Raw genomic sequence first — 14,119 nt, 5'->3', positions numbered from 1 at the left:
GTGCCTGGATTCTGCGTTCTGGCGGTCGAATTCCTCTGCCTGAAATCACATGTCCGAGAAATTGCAATTCCCGTCTTGCGAGCTCACATTTCTTCGTGTTGACATAGAGATTGTATTCGGCGAGTCTGCCAAGCACACGACGTAAGTCAGTTTCGTGCTGTTCATCGTTCGTTGAAAATACTAGGATGTCGTCTAGATATACCAGGCAGTTTGGTATTTCTTTTAGCACATCATTCATGAATGTTTGAAAGCATCCTGCAGCGTTTTTCAGTCCTTGTGGAAGTCTTGTCCAGGCGAATGGTTTTCTCCCCGGCGCTATTGTGGCAGTCTTGTGCTGGTCTTGGCGCCTTACTCCGACGGAGTAATATGCGTCTTTTAAGTCGAGTTTTGAGAAAATTGTCGAACCTCTGAGAAAATCAGTGCAATCTTGTATCATTGGGAGTGCTTTGTTGGTGCTCGAGTTCGTCGTGGCTAAGTTCAGTTTGCGAAAATCCACTGTGATGCGATATTTGCCGTTCGGTTTGGCAACTAAATTCACAGGGCTGCCCCATTCCGACTCGATAGGTCTTATTAAGCCTTGTTTTTCCCAAGTATCAAGTTGTTCGTTTAGTGCTTTGAACTTTTCTGGGTGTAGGCGCCTGGGTTTCCCTTGAAAAGGTTTTCCCGTAGTCTCTAACTTGATTTGGTACTTGTGTATCGGAGCCTTGTGGTAGTCTGGCTGTGGGTTTACTAGCTCTGGAAAAGAACTTAGAATTCTGGCAAAACGTCGTTCGACTACACTTTGTGGTTCCGTTTGGTCTGATTGTATGTCAATCAGTTCGTTCGTCGATGTATTGCGTAGTTTTTGGTCAGCAATGCTCACATCGAGTGTGTTTCTCCCCAAAAAGTCACATCCAATGATTGGGTAGGTCACGTCGGCTACAATAAATGTATGTGTGATTTTTGAGGAAAATCCCAAATCTAAAGTTAGAGTTTTCTCTCCATACGTGTTTATTGGCGTTCCCGTTGTCGTCGAAAAGTCATTTTTGTTATCTGGCTTTGCGTGAGGTTTTGGGCGTATGAAGGAGAAAGGGCTTCCGCTGTCGATTAGGTACCGTTGACCAGTCGTTTTGTCCATTACAAATGGCAAAGTGGCTGTATCATTTCCTGTGACGTTGTTAACTGATTTTTCTTTCACAGGGTGGTCCGTTTTCCATGCGCAGGGCGGTATGCAACCTCTTGATTCGGCGCCGAACTTGTTGTGTTTCCAGCAGTAACGAGAGTTATTTTGGACTTCTGGGCGTCTTGATGTCTGTGGCTGATTCCAACTGCTGTTTCTTCTTGTTTGGTCTTGAAAAGTTTTGTTTCTTTTTGGGTTCCAACTGCCGCTTTTCGAGTTCCAGTTTCTGGAAAATTGTCGATGCTTTGTCTTGTCGGACTCTGGAACCTGAGTTGTTGTTTTCTCTTCTTTTATTCGTGAGAGCTCTAACATTATCTTGGAGAATTGTTTTTGTACTCCTTTTTGTTCTTTTGTTTTTGGTTTTGCCTCATTGCTGGTATCGTCATTGGTGTCGTCAGAGTCGCTGCTTTGTCCGCTGCTCTGATTGTTCCATATGCGGGATTCCTTGCAAAGCTGGTCCGCTTTTTGTGCTCTTGCGGCAAGGTCTTGTGGATCCATTGCGGTTATTGTGGCGCGCTGCCATTCGGGAATTTCGTCTATGAATTTCCTGTTGACTGAAGCTTTGACTTTGTCGATGTTTAATTCATCTTCACCTCCAATCACCCGAATCAGCCTGTCAGCAAAAAGCGAAGGCCATTCCTTCTTTCTGCGTCTTGTCTTTTCCAGTCGATCCATCCAACCTGATTCGTCTTCGAAACCGTAGGCTTTTAAAAGTGCTTTTTTTAAAGTTCCATACTTGTCAGTTGGGTGTCTTCCTGCTTTCCTCACTTGCTCGGTGAGTGTCCAAAACATAGAGCTAGGGATGGCATCTGACAAGTCTTCGTATCGCATTTGGTCCGTTGCCTTGTGACGGTCAAAGGTGTCGTCTGCGATATCAAACCATTGTTTTACTTTGCCTTTTTTCATGTCAGGCACTTTGTAGTCGCGTTTGCGCCTCTTCTTGTGCTTTGATTTCTTCTTCTTCTTTTTCTTCGCCTTCCTTGACTTCCTTCTTGTCTCTGATGATGAGGATGAAGACGAGGATGATGAGGCGGTGTCACTGTCTCCGGATCGGGTGTCTTCGTCTTTTTCTCCTCCTTCAACTCTTTGTCTGCTTTCTTCTGTTGATGTCTTTGTTCTCTCTGGTGTCTTCTGATCTTCTCCTAGGTTCTCCCAGTTTGGTTTTGGAAGTGAAAGCAGTCCAGATGTGCTTGGTTGATCTTCGTAGCTTTCTTCTTGTGGTGAGGCCTTGTGCTCAGGAATTTGTAACTTTTCCTGTTGTTGTAGCAGTTTGCTCATCTTTTGTGATAATTCTTCGGCTTCCTTTTCTCTTTGGAGTTGAGCTTGTTGGAGTTGTTCAATTTTTTTTTCCAGCAAGCGAGTTTGTTCGAGATGGTCGTCTTGCTGCTTCTTTTGGTTCATTTCCAATTTGTGCTCTTGTCTTTTCAATGTAGCTTCCACTTCTGCTTGACGATCTTGTGCCTGCTCTTCAAATACCTTTGATGCTTGAAGCTTCTTTTCAAGTGATTCAACCTTTGCCTGTAAGGTCTCTTGGTCAACATCATCAGAGGGCTTTCGTTTTGGCATTTTGTTTGTGTGGTTAGTAGGGGGGAGGGGTTAGTAAGGTTTATAGGTTCGAGTTCGATTTCTGACAGAAAACAGAGGTCTTCTCAGTTAGCTATAGCGTAAACAAGCTTTTATGCCGGTCTCGGTTAAGCGCGGTTTAGAGCGTGAGAACCGGAAGCTATTTTGGTGTTAGCCAAATTTCGCTGTGCCTGCCGTTACGGTTTAAGCGCTTTATATTAAGCAGTTACTCGAAATATAAAAATGCCAATCCAACAGTCATTCAGCACAACACACAACATTCAACGGGCGTAAACTTATTAATGCAAATTATGCGATAAATTTACACAATTATTTTGCAGGAAAATTCGACGATTTTTATTTGAAAATTCGACAAGCGAACTATCAGTTATTTTCTAACGAAAATCCCTTGTCTATCTTACTAATTTTATAGTTGTGACGTGAAGAAAATCGCACGTCCTTCTGAAGTTCCCTGGGGACAAGATCGTACACGAAGCCGGTTCCGTTCCTCCAAAATAATCCTTTGACGCTAGGTCGTCTTTAAGGTCGCACGCTGCCGGTGCGGGGAATGTGAAGGAATCCTGGGCTGTTCGTACGAGAGGATCTTCCCGGGGGCCGTTGAAAGGGCGATGTATCTTCTTCGGGGAGAGACGATTGACTGTCGTCTCTCTAATTGTCGAGATTTTTAGTCCGTTTTTTCTGAGACTTGCCTGCTTTTGATTGCAATGTTCTGTCTTCAGATATCTTCCGAAGAACAAGGAGGTCACCAGTGAAGCGTAGAGGGATAGTTGGGAGCTATAAGAAGGCTGCTGACCCTATAGACGAGGGCCGACGGCTGCCTAAGTCTCTTACAAGTTCTTAATCCGACTCCAAAGGAGCAGGCCGCTAGAATACCTGTCCTTAACTTCTTGTACTCTAAGCAAAGACAATCCACTCAGTAGATAGTTGCTCTTAGAGTATATTCACAAATCTCAGAAATACAGCGATAAACAGAGCGGTGATTCAAGCCGCTAATCAGTAAGGCTGGATCCCCACCGGACCTCAGACACGACGCGACGAAACATGTCTGTCTGTTGACTTGTCGCGTCGTGCCTGAAAGCGACTGTGTCCAATCCCCACCGACAAAGCGTGCAAAACTTGAACTGGTCAAAGCTAGTAGGCTATATAATTCAGTTGTGATCATGGCCGAGGCAAATAACGTGTAACTTTTGGAAGAAATGCGTATTTGGAAACGTAACCAGCAGTTTATACGACAACACAAGTAGTGGGTATACGGTACTCTATTTGTGAAAAAAAGGTATAGAGAGTTTTCTTTCCATGTACTTTTTCACACTTTATTGAAACACAAAGATAAGTTTCAAAAGTAAAAATTGTTTTTTGAACTTCAAAATTGTTTTTTGAACTAGTCAAGCTGGTAAAATCATACATGGAAAAGAAAGATACGAATTAAAAGGCTTTTTGACCTTTCCAGGAATATAGTTTTGTTGGAATTAAAAAAAAATAACCGGCTTAACCTTTTAAAATAACATTCCGAATATAAAACCTACAAAAACCCGTAAAAAACTAATGGTTTCTATCAAAAAGCATCTTCAGACACGGTAAAAAAGTAGTGCACGCGCTATCTCGCTAAAAACGCGTTTAGTCGTGTCTGTCTGCTGTGCGTAAGATTTGCGTCAAGTTTGGTCGGTGGAGACGCGACAACAAAAGAAATAGCGTTCCATCTCATTAGTCGCGATCAGACTGCTTTAAAGCGTTTTTGTCTAACCGGTGGGGATTCAGCCTAAGACGTATAAAGTAGAATGAAATGTCAAATGCGGAAAAGCAATTCGCGAGGCGCGGCGGTCACACATCAGTGGACAATGGTCACGTGTATAGTGACGTAAAAGTAGGCTATATGCTACAGTAGTTTGTTTCAACTTGTGTTTAAATTACATGTAGCAACCTGAAAATTTTATATACGAAACAAAAGGATGTCACAAGCCAAAACTATTGTTGATCTTGCAAGGTAAAACAATAATTCTGTTACGCTTTATTTTAAATTGCAAAATCTATATAGGTGTAACCAAATTGATTATTTTGTATAAAAATTTTATAAAATTGTTTTTTTTTTTGATAAAAAAATGGATTTTTTTATAACATTAAACTACATAATGTAAATTCAAACTACAACGAAGGCTGAAATATGATGTATGCTGTAGCATTGTGGGTTGTTACAGGTAAGTAGGGCCTTAAAGGCGAGGGCCGACAGCTGCCTAAGTCTCTTACAAATTCCTTATATACACCTGACTCCAAGGAGCAGGCCTCTAAACAATTGTGTCCTTATAACATCTTAAAATCTAGATAGAGTCACTTCACTCGGTTGATATTGCTCGTTGAGTATATATATTTACAAATCTCAGTAAACAAGATAACATAACACAGTGATTCAAGCCATCACTTTAAAGCTGTATCCAGTCAAATTGCATATTGTAAAATCTCAGCGAAGTGCCGAAACTCGCTTGGGTGTTGGTCACATGTCAGAGAACCCTGTTTTACATGAATTGTGATGTCATATTGGGTTAAGTAGTGGAGTAATGCTTGATAAGGTCACACTGCCTTGAGGGTTATTACCACAGTGTTGTAATGACTTAAGTCAATGACTTAAATAAAGTGCACTTCAAAAAAGTCATTTTGACATATAACTTAAAACAATGAGTCGAATGACTTGAGTGGAGATTAGGTGTTTTCATGTAACATTTTTTATATAAAATTGCTTTATTTGTTTCAAATTTTCACATAAAACAATTAGCGGTGTATGTTGGATTTTGTTGTTTTTTAGTTTATTTATTGCTTATAATATTCAATAATATTTTTACTAATTTTTATAGTTTAACAATTTAATTTTATAGTTATACAAACATGCAAAACTAGTCCACAAAGTAGTACAAAAAAAATTATATATTTATCAACTAATTGAATGGTTAGTTTGAATTAATTTCAACCTTTTAAAATGATAAAAGCTCAAACAATCTTTCAATGTTATTTTTCAGACAAGCTTTTGACAAAAATGTCACCAAACCGATTGAATGGAGAATTAACCAGCTGCAGCGTCTTCAGGATTTGCTCACAGAAAATCAAGATGCATTTGTAGAAGCCCTCCATAAAGATTTAAAGAAGGTATGTGATTCATATTTGTTTAGTTCTGTTTATTTTCCTTCAAAAGTGCCATCACAATCTGTTTAGGTTTGCTTTTAAAGCTGTATTAAGACTATAACTGTTTTAGCTTATACAAAAGTTTTATACAACAAATACTAGACTACAAAATTTTACAATTGACCTACAAAACTTTAAAAAGCTTTCTTTATTGTTTACTTTAAAAATGCCTAATCTTTTATTATTATACAGCTTAAATTACCTTCTATAGATGGAACACGATTATCATAATGACATAATCAATTATAATGTTTTTTTGAGCATTACAAGCCCAGATAATTCCTTAAAAATAACTTAATAATTTTAATAAATAAAGCAATATATACGTCTTGGCAACCAAAACGTAAAATCATGCATTTCTCTAAAGTAAAATTAATTTAATGTAATTTTTTTTACAAAAAAATTGTATTTTTCTCAGCCTTCAATGGAAACAGTTGTCTATGAAATAGTTTTCGCCAAAAACGAGATCAATTGTGCCATCAACAATGTGCATCAATGGGCCAAACCAACCTACGTAAGCAAGTCGCTCGTTCAAAAACTTGACTCGCTTTACATTCAAAAGCAACCACTTGGTGTCGCACTTGTCATAGGAACCTGGAATTATCCGATAGTCCTAATGGTTTTGCCACTTGTGGGCGCCATTGCTGCAGGTGATTTTTGCAAAATCCTTTGCTTAAAAAATGCTAAAATTATTAATTTAAAGTCTGACTGAATAGTTTCAGGTTTTTGGCAAACTGTATTTTAATTATTTTTATTTTTTTCTATATTGCAAATGTTTACCATTCCGATGTGCATAACAACTGTAAACTTTAAACTTTGTTTTTCTCATTTTTTATTTCTGTTTAATATTTAACAGGTACCTGCTGCATCATTATTTTTTATACATTAGTTCCATATAATATAATTGTTTCCATCCTTTGCATTGCAGGAAATTGCTGTGTCTTAAAACCTTCTGAAATATCAGCTGCAACATCTGAACTAATGGCAAAGCTGATTCCAAAGTACTTGGATAAAGTAAGTACTTAACTGTGGATCTTGATTCATTCACATTTTTTTTAAATAAATATATCAATTTTTTAATGTTTTTAGGCTAACATTTGTTGCACTTTATCATCAAATCTGTTTATTTTATAATTGTAACTTTTTTTGGTAAATGATTATGTTTGATTTGTGTACAATATTAATCAGTTCGGTTAAGTAAAACAAATAGGCCATTTCCTGGCAAGACTGCAATTTATCTGTTGCTTTTAATAACATACACAAAGGATTTATAACATTTAACCATAAAAACAGCCACCGTAACTAGTTGGTCTTAAATCCTTAATAGTTATTTATTTTTAGAATTGCTTTCCAGTATACCAAGGCGGAGTCCCTGAAACCCAAGAGCTTCTCGAACAAAAGTTTGACCACATTTTTTACACTGGAAGCTCTTTTGTAAGATTACTTTCTATATTTCTTATTGGTTCTTGTTTAAATTCTGATCATCTCAATCAGCAACTGTACTTTCAATTTTCTAAAAGTTTGGCCATTTATTCTACACAGGGACATGCCCAGGGGACATGCTGTAAAATATAAGTATTTTTTTATTTTCACAACCAAAATTTATTTGCACCTGACAGTGTTGTAAACAAGTCAGTTTGAAATGACTGACATCCCAGCCAAGTCTATTGTGAAAAACTTAAGTCCAAGTCAAGTCATTTTTGAAAGAACTTAAGTTCAGGCCAAGTAATTTTAAATAAATAGGCCGATTTCCAGTCAAGTCATAAATATATTTCAAGTCACTGCCTTGTCATGAAAAGTAAACAGTAAACTATTAAAATTTGTAAATTAGTCCAATTATGAGCAATACCCTCTACTCAAAAAATAACAAAAACCCAAGATAGTGCAAGCAAAATGTTTTACTTTAAAAACTTGCGATAAATTACTAAGTTTTATAAAAAAATCTTTTTTTTTTAAATAACGTCAAAGTCATTTGTCCAAAATGCTTAAGCCAAGTCAAGTTAGTATGTTCAAAAGACTTCATCACAACATTGTTATCTGGTATATAATTCTTTGCATTCATTTCACAAGGTTGTGTATTTTGGTGAGCAATGATTCTTTCAGGTTGGTAAAATTGTAATGACGGCTGCAGCAAAACATCTCACCCCAGTCACCCTTGAACTTGGAGGGAAATGCCCTGTTTATGTACATGGCGACTGTCACCTTGACATAGGTGATGTCTTAAACAATGGTTATATGCTTTAATGATTACAATGACTGAATATTTTATTTTGTCAAAACAACGGCAGATTAGGGAAAATTTTTAGCAATTATACAAACTTTTTCTGTGAAATTCAAATTCAAAAACTAAAACTGTAATGAGTTAAACAAGAAAGAAGATACTTAAAAACGTAAAGCCATCCCGAAAATAATTTTTTTATTTCATTTATTTATTCATTTTCTTTTTTAAATACCAGCTTTAAACAAATTACTGTTGGTCTACCTATAAAAAAAATCAATGTTTTTGTTGTTGACTTTTTCAAGTTGCTTCCCGAATTGCTTGGGGCAAATGGGTGAATGCTGGACAAACATGTACAGCAGCCGACTACATTCTCTGCCACAAGGATGTGGTGGATCAATTGTGCAACAAGTTAAAGTAGGTTTGCTTTTTTAGATCTTTAATTGCAAAAAAAGTTTCATAACTGAAATCTGAAATTTGATGCCAAATTTGAGTCAAGCCTGACTACTAAAAATAATGATAGATGCCGCACAAATAACTTAATCATATTTTTTATGCTACATTATTTTTTCTTCGCCCATTCAGCATTTATCCTTGATAGTCGTTTTGACTTAGTAAAATTCCCAATAGTTTTGTTAACAAACTGTCTTGGGTTTGTTATGGGTTTTCTATGAATGTTTCAAACCAGTTGTAACTAGATCTCGTTATATTATATATTCTCGATAATGTTAAAGTATATTTGCTCTTTTTTTAAATGTAAAAAGAAAAACTAATCTACTGGAAGTTTAAGAACTCATTTAGAGTATATAAACGATAATCAATTATGCCCAAACAGAATTGAAGTGAAATTAACTACAAATTTATGGGTGTAAAGCAGTGATTTTAAACGTGTTCCGTGAAATATAGTTAGGGTTTTGCGCGAAATTAATTTAACAAACAAATGTTCCATTGAACACCGGTAAAAACCCATTGGTTTAGCACAGGGGTTCTTAAACTTTTTTTACCGCGGACCCCTAAAGAAGTTTTTTTGCTTCAAATGGACCACGTTAGGGAAGAAATTTTTAAAGATGTCGTCATAAATTTACGTCACAACACAAATGAACTTTAGAAATCTGCTGTTTTCGGTCCAAAAAAATGTTAGAGTGAATACATTCAGAGCAAAAATGTTTTATGTTTAATTAAAATATTTTTCTTTAAAAATTTGATTACTTCTTAAATATACACTAATCTTTCAATTAGAGTATATTAGACTCTCATGGACCCCCTAAAACTAGACGTTCCCCCAAGGGGGCCATGGACTTTTGAGGAATAATAACATTGTAATTTTGTTAGCCTGTACAATAATACAATATGAATTTTACACTCATTCAAACAAGCACTTAGAAAAATTGAAAATAAATCAATTTATGTTGTTTTGTTTCCTTTAATGCATAATAATTTATAAAATTTATAAAGCAAAATTATTTTAATGCATAAAGTATTCCATGGCTCAAAAAGGTTGACAAACACTAGCATGTAGTAATGGAGTTTAACGAAATTGCAGGAAGGTTGTAAATATGGCGAAACCCATCTTTTAAGCAGTCGAGATAACGACCTTATCTGTTTTACAGAGAAAAGCTCGTTAAAATGTTCGGGGAAAACCCTAAGGAAAGCCCCGATTTTGCGAGGATTGTAAACGAACGAAACTTCAAGAGAATCTGCGGACTCATGGAGGGAATGGATGGGGGAAAGCTCATTGCAGGAGGGGAGACTGACGTCAGCGAGTTATACATTGGTATTATGACGTCACAGAAGTCTATGATTGATTGTTCATAACTGAAACAATTTTTGTGTGTAAGAAATCTCCTATGTTGTAAAACAAAGAACATGTTTCGAATCAGATAAATACTTAAACTGTTCAATGAAATAGGAATAAGCACGAATTATTTCTTGGAATTAAGTGGTCTGAGTTACAAACTATTAAAAAACCTTTGTGCTGCCCACGAGCCTGTTAAACGTAGGCTTCAATTCGTTCGCACCCGACGTATTTCCATTAAAGCTCAATCTTTTCAATTCAGTAAGCAACTTTTCCTTTACGCAATGCACCACTGGCATATTTTCGAAACTTTCCTTTTATTTTGATTAGTGAAATAACTACGCCTGCTTCTTTAACCGTTATAGTTTGTGTTGTTTAATATAAATATTTCAAAGATGAACAAAAACATATGAACTTCATATTAGTCAAAATACAGCTCCTCTGGTCCCTGAAGAAGGCGATATGAATAGGTTGCCGAAACGTTGGTAAAGAATAACAATTACCAGACGAGGTGTTTTTTTGATTAATTTTACTATGCCTGGTAGCAACAGTTTATATATACACTTCCTTTCCAGCGCCGACGATCTACCGAGACGTGAAGATGGATGACTCGATCATGTCGGGCGAGATCTTCGGACCAATCCTTCCCATCATCGCAGTGTCGGGACCACAACAAGCCATAGAAATCATAAATAACGGGGAGAATCCGCTCGCGCTGTATATTTTCGCCAACGACACACAGGTATGCTTTATATGCATTTATAAAGAATTTGTTTAAGCACACAAAGTCGCCATTTTGCAAGCTGTTATCAAACTGAACAGTCATGTTGTACGATTTCAAGCGTGGATGGCAAATTAAGTAAAGTTGGGCTACTGTTCTCTGTAGCAGCCCTAACCACGTCGCAAGAATTACTATTAAACTGTGTGATGTGTTAACAAGATGCACACCGAAATAGTTTTTTTTTTCAAAACGATCACGAAATCAATGTGAAATATATTTTCGAAAAAACAACCAAAAAATAACTAAAACTAATTGTTAGTAATTTTGTACGTTTGTCATGGCTAAGCGTTGTAAAATCCAGATTGTACTATTTTAAATTTTATTTTGGCCATTTTTAACCTGTAAAAAGTTAAATTTCTGTTTAAAATTTTCGACTTTTTACCAAAGGTTTCCGACAACATGTTGGAGAACACTTCAAGTGGGGGAACCACCGTTAACGATCTTCTGATGCACGTCGGCGCCACAAACCTGCCGTTTGGTGGCGTGGGTGAGTCGTAAGACTTCAAATTCAGTTCTGAACTTATATCAGCGATTGTTAAATAATAATATAGGTTAAGTTGCTCGGCACAACAAACGGTTAGAAACAATTAGTGTATTTTGTAATCTAACCCTTCTAAAGGTTTTGTTTTTAGGGTCATGAGTATGACTAGCCCCACTCACATTGCACGTCCACAAGACATTTGACATTTTTTTAATTCCTTTTTTTTCAAAATTTGTTTTTATCTTACACACATTTAAAGGCACTCTTGTTTGAACCGTAGGTTGACAACAAGTTTTTCACAAATAAATATTTCGAAACTTGCCAATGATTTGCGGCACAAGTCTGAAAAGTAATCTTTTGCTTGAGTCAGATTCGAACTTGCACCCTGTGGACTATAAAGGGCCGCTTGACTAAACAGAAATTTCTTGTCAAAAGTTGAAAAAAATTAATTCACTAAGTCAATCACCGTATTTATTTCAGGCAACAGCGGAATGGGAAGTTACCACGGAAAGAAGTCCTTCGACACTTTCACGCACGAAAGAAGCGTCTGGCGCCGTAAGCAGAACATGGAAGCCATGGTGGCGGCTCGCTACCCCCCATATACCAAGAGCAACGCCGCCATGGTAATATTTGTTTTAATTTCATGTTTAGCCGTTTTGCGAAATCAAGCGGCTCCGGTTAATATAGTTAAAATGCTAACTTGAAAATACTGATATTCAGTGGTTTTTAACCTTTTTCCTTGCTGCACCCCTTTCAAATCGTCCACGAATTCTCGCACCCCTTTCAAATCACCAACCAATTCTTGCAACCCCTTTCAAATCACCAATCAATTCTTGCAACCCCTTGGGGAATTGCTTAAATAACAATGTAATTTTATTTTTATGCAAGTATCTGATAGCACATTAACACAAGATGTAGTGTTACTTTTAACTGGGCAAAGAAATAAATTACAGTAGTAAATTTTCTGTGTCTAATTCATCATCCCCACAGCCCCTTTGGAGTTCGAGGGGCCATGACGCCCCCACAGAATTTATAAATATTTTACTCTTAATAATTTGTTTTGTAGTATTTATGAGTAGTACCACAACAGTCGATCACAGGCATGCCACAGTGCCACGTTGTTACGTCACAAACGATGTAGTTAATATAATGTTTGCTATACAATAATGTAGTTTTACTACTTTTAGACAGTTTTTGCTCTTTCACTGTTTTTTGAGTATTGCGTTAACACCCAGTCAGTTGCTGCTCGAAACGGTTTGCTAGCATTGTTATTTGTGTTCGTTACGGCAGTTAATACAATTACAAATGCTAAACAAAAAAATCCAACTTTTTGCCCACCCCCCAAAAAAAATTTTTGGCTGGCTACGCCACTGATTCACACTTACAAAATTCGTTAAAATGCACCACAAAAAAGTTAAGAACTGTCAAAATTCTTTTTATGAATCCGTAAATACTATTTTGTCTTTAACCACTCTTCGGGAATCTTTAGTTTAATCGTGACCGCGCTATTTTATTGGTGTTAAGAAATCCCAATCGCCAGCGAAAAAAAACATTTCTTTAGCATAAGATAATCAGTAAACTGTTGAAAACAAAAATTAAACGATTTGCTATCGATAAAAATAAAAAAAAATTAAAAATTAATTTTATTAAACGTAAAAAATTGTTAGACATGAGCACCAAAATTTAACACAGGTAGTATATATATATTTTTCGACTTAACCGTTAAGAGCAACAAGCGCGTTTTGTGGTTTAATTCCAGTTCCTATATGTCACTTAATTGATTCTGTGTGTGCATTTTTCAGCTTGAATGGCTGATCACGGAAAATCACAGCGGCTATTGTACCATACTCTGATGGTTTTATTGCCGATGGGGAAAATACTTCCAGGGAAAATACTTTAAGACACAATTTGAACCTTTGTACTTAGTGTTTTAATTTGCGTCTACCTCGCTTGTACTTCTTTAAAGTAGGAATGTCCGAAATAAGCAGATCGGAACCGACACCCGTTGCCAACTTGCAGTGTTGTAAACAAGTCATTTTGAAATGACTTAAGTCCCAGTCAAGTTATTTGTAAAATAACCTAAGTCCAAGTCTTTTTGAATAAATAACAAGTCAAGTCCCAGTCCCAAGTCATCAGTTGCGCAAGTCAAGTCCGAGTCAAGTCATAATTAGAGCAAATCAACTTCAAGTCACGTCCTTGTCGTAAAAATAAAACGTTGAACTATTGGAATTTTTAATCTCGTACGATTATGAGCAATAACCGAGCTAAAAAATGAGAAAAACGCAACTTATAGCAAGCAAATTGTTTTATGTGTAAACATTTGGATTAATAGCTCAATTTTATTAAAAAAAGACTTACAGAAAGCACTTCAATTCAACCTAAGTCATTTGCCCGAAAGACTTAAGTCAAGTCAAGTCATTTGAAAACAGTGACTTAAGTGCACTTAAGTCAAGTCATTGACTTAAGTCATTACAACACTGCCAACTTGTAGTATCAATATTCAATACAGGTCATACAACAAAATACATTAAAAATCGAAGATAAACTGGTTTCCTAATACAAGTGAAAGATTCGTCCAGAAACCCTGATAATCATGACCGGTTTTTCTTAGCAACTTGATCCAATTTTTATTTTGACCTAGTAATGACGTCATTTGGTATCGGATCGGGTCGCGATACTTTTTGCCCAGAATATCGGGTATCGGGTATCGGACAAAAAATTAAGTACCGGACATCCCTACTTTGAAGCATACCGGTAGATCACATCTTAATCTTTTGAACGCAATAATAAGTCTCGCACTTCGTTTTTACTCCGAGCTAATAACATATATTATGCAATATTTTAAATTCTATGCTGTATGTGTATTTTATCGCGACGCTCCGTTTTCGTATTTGAGCCACCACGAACAAAACTAATATTTGACGCTGTGC

General features: G+C 36.5%; 1 protein-coding gene across 1 annotated transcript; it reads left to right on the top strand.

Moving 5' to 3' along the window:
• The first annotated feature begins 4,632 nt into the window (after positions 1-4,632).
• On the top strand, positions 4,633-13,887 carry LOC146137414 (aldehyde dehydrogenase, dimeric NADP-preferring-like). Its single transcript, XM_083393343.1, has 12 exons — positions 4,633-4,727; positions 5,752-5,878; positions 6,333-6,564; positions 6,843-6,928; positions 7,256-7,348; positions 8,018-8,126; positions 8,438-8,549; positions 9,743-9,906; positions 10,503-10,669; positions 11,096-11,195; positions 11,670-11,812; positions 12,992-13,887. The coding sequence occupies exons 1-12, from the start codon at positions 4,693-4,695 to the stop codon at positions 13,040-13,042; spliced, it is 1,419 nt and encodes a 472-aa protein (XP_083249469.1). The 5' UTR covers positions 4,633-4,692; the 3' UTR covers positions 13,043-13,887.
• The last annotated feature ends 232 nt before the right edge of the window (positions 13,888-14,119 follow it).

This window comes from Ascidiella aspersa, chromosome 7 (genome assembly GCF_963924565.1).
Source record: "Ascidiella aspersa chromosome 7, kaAscAspe10.2, whole genome shotgun sequence".
Classification (NCBI taxonomy): Eukaryota; Metazoa; Chordata; class Ascidiacea; order Phlebobranchia; family Ascidiidae; genus Ascidiella; species Ascidiella aspersa.
Note: the sequence above shows the minus strand (reverse complement) of the source record. Positions and strands in the feature narration are given on the sequence as shown.

Bases quoted from the DNA above. Each gene is read 5' to 3' on its own strand.
- LOC146137414 (XM_083393343.1), top strand. From the start codon at position 4,693: ATGTCACAAGCCAAAACTATTGTTGATCTTGCAAG. The intron at 4,728-5,751 runs GTAAAACAATAA...GTTATTTTTCAG, and splicing joins ACTATTGTTGATCTTGCAAG to ACAAGCTTTTGACAAAAATG. The intron at 11,813-12,991 runs GTAATATTTGTT...TGCATTTTTCAG, and splicing joins CCAAGAGCAACGCCGCCATG to CTTGAATGGCTGATCACGGA.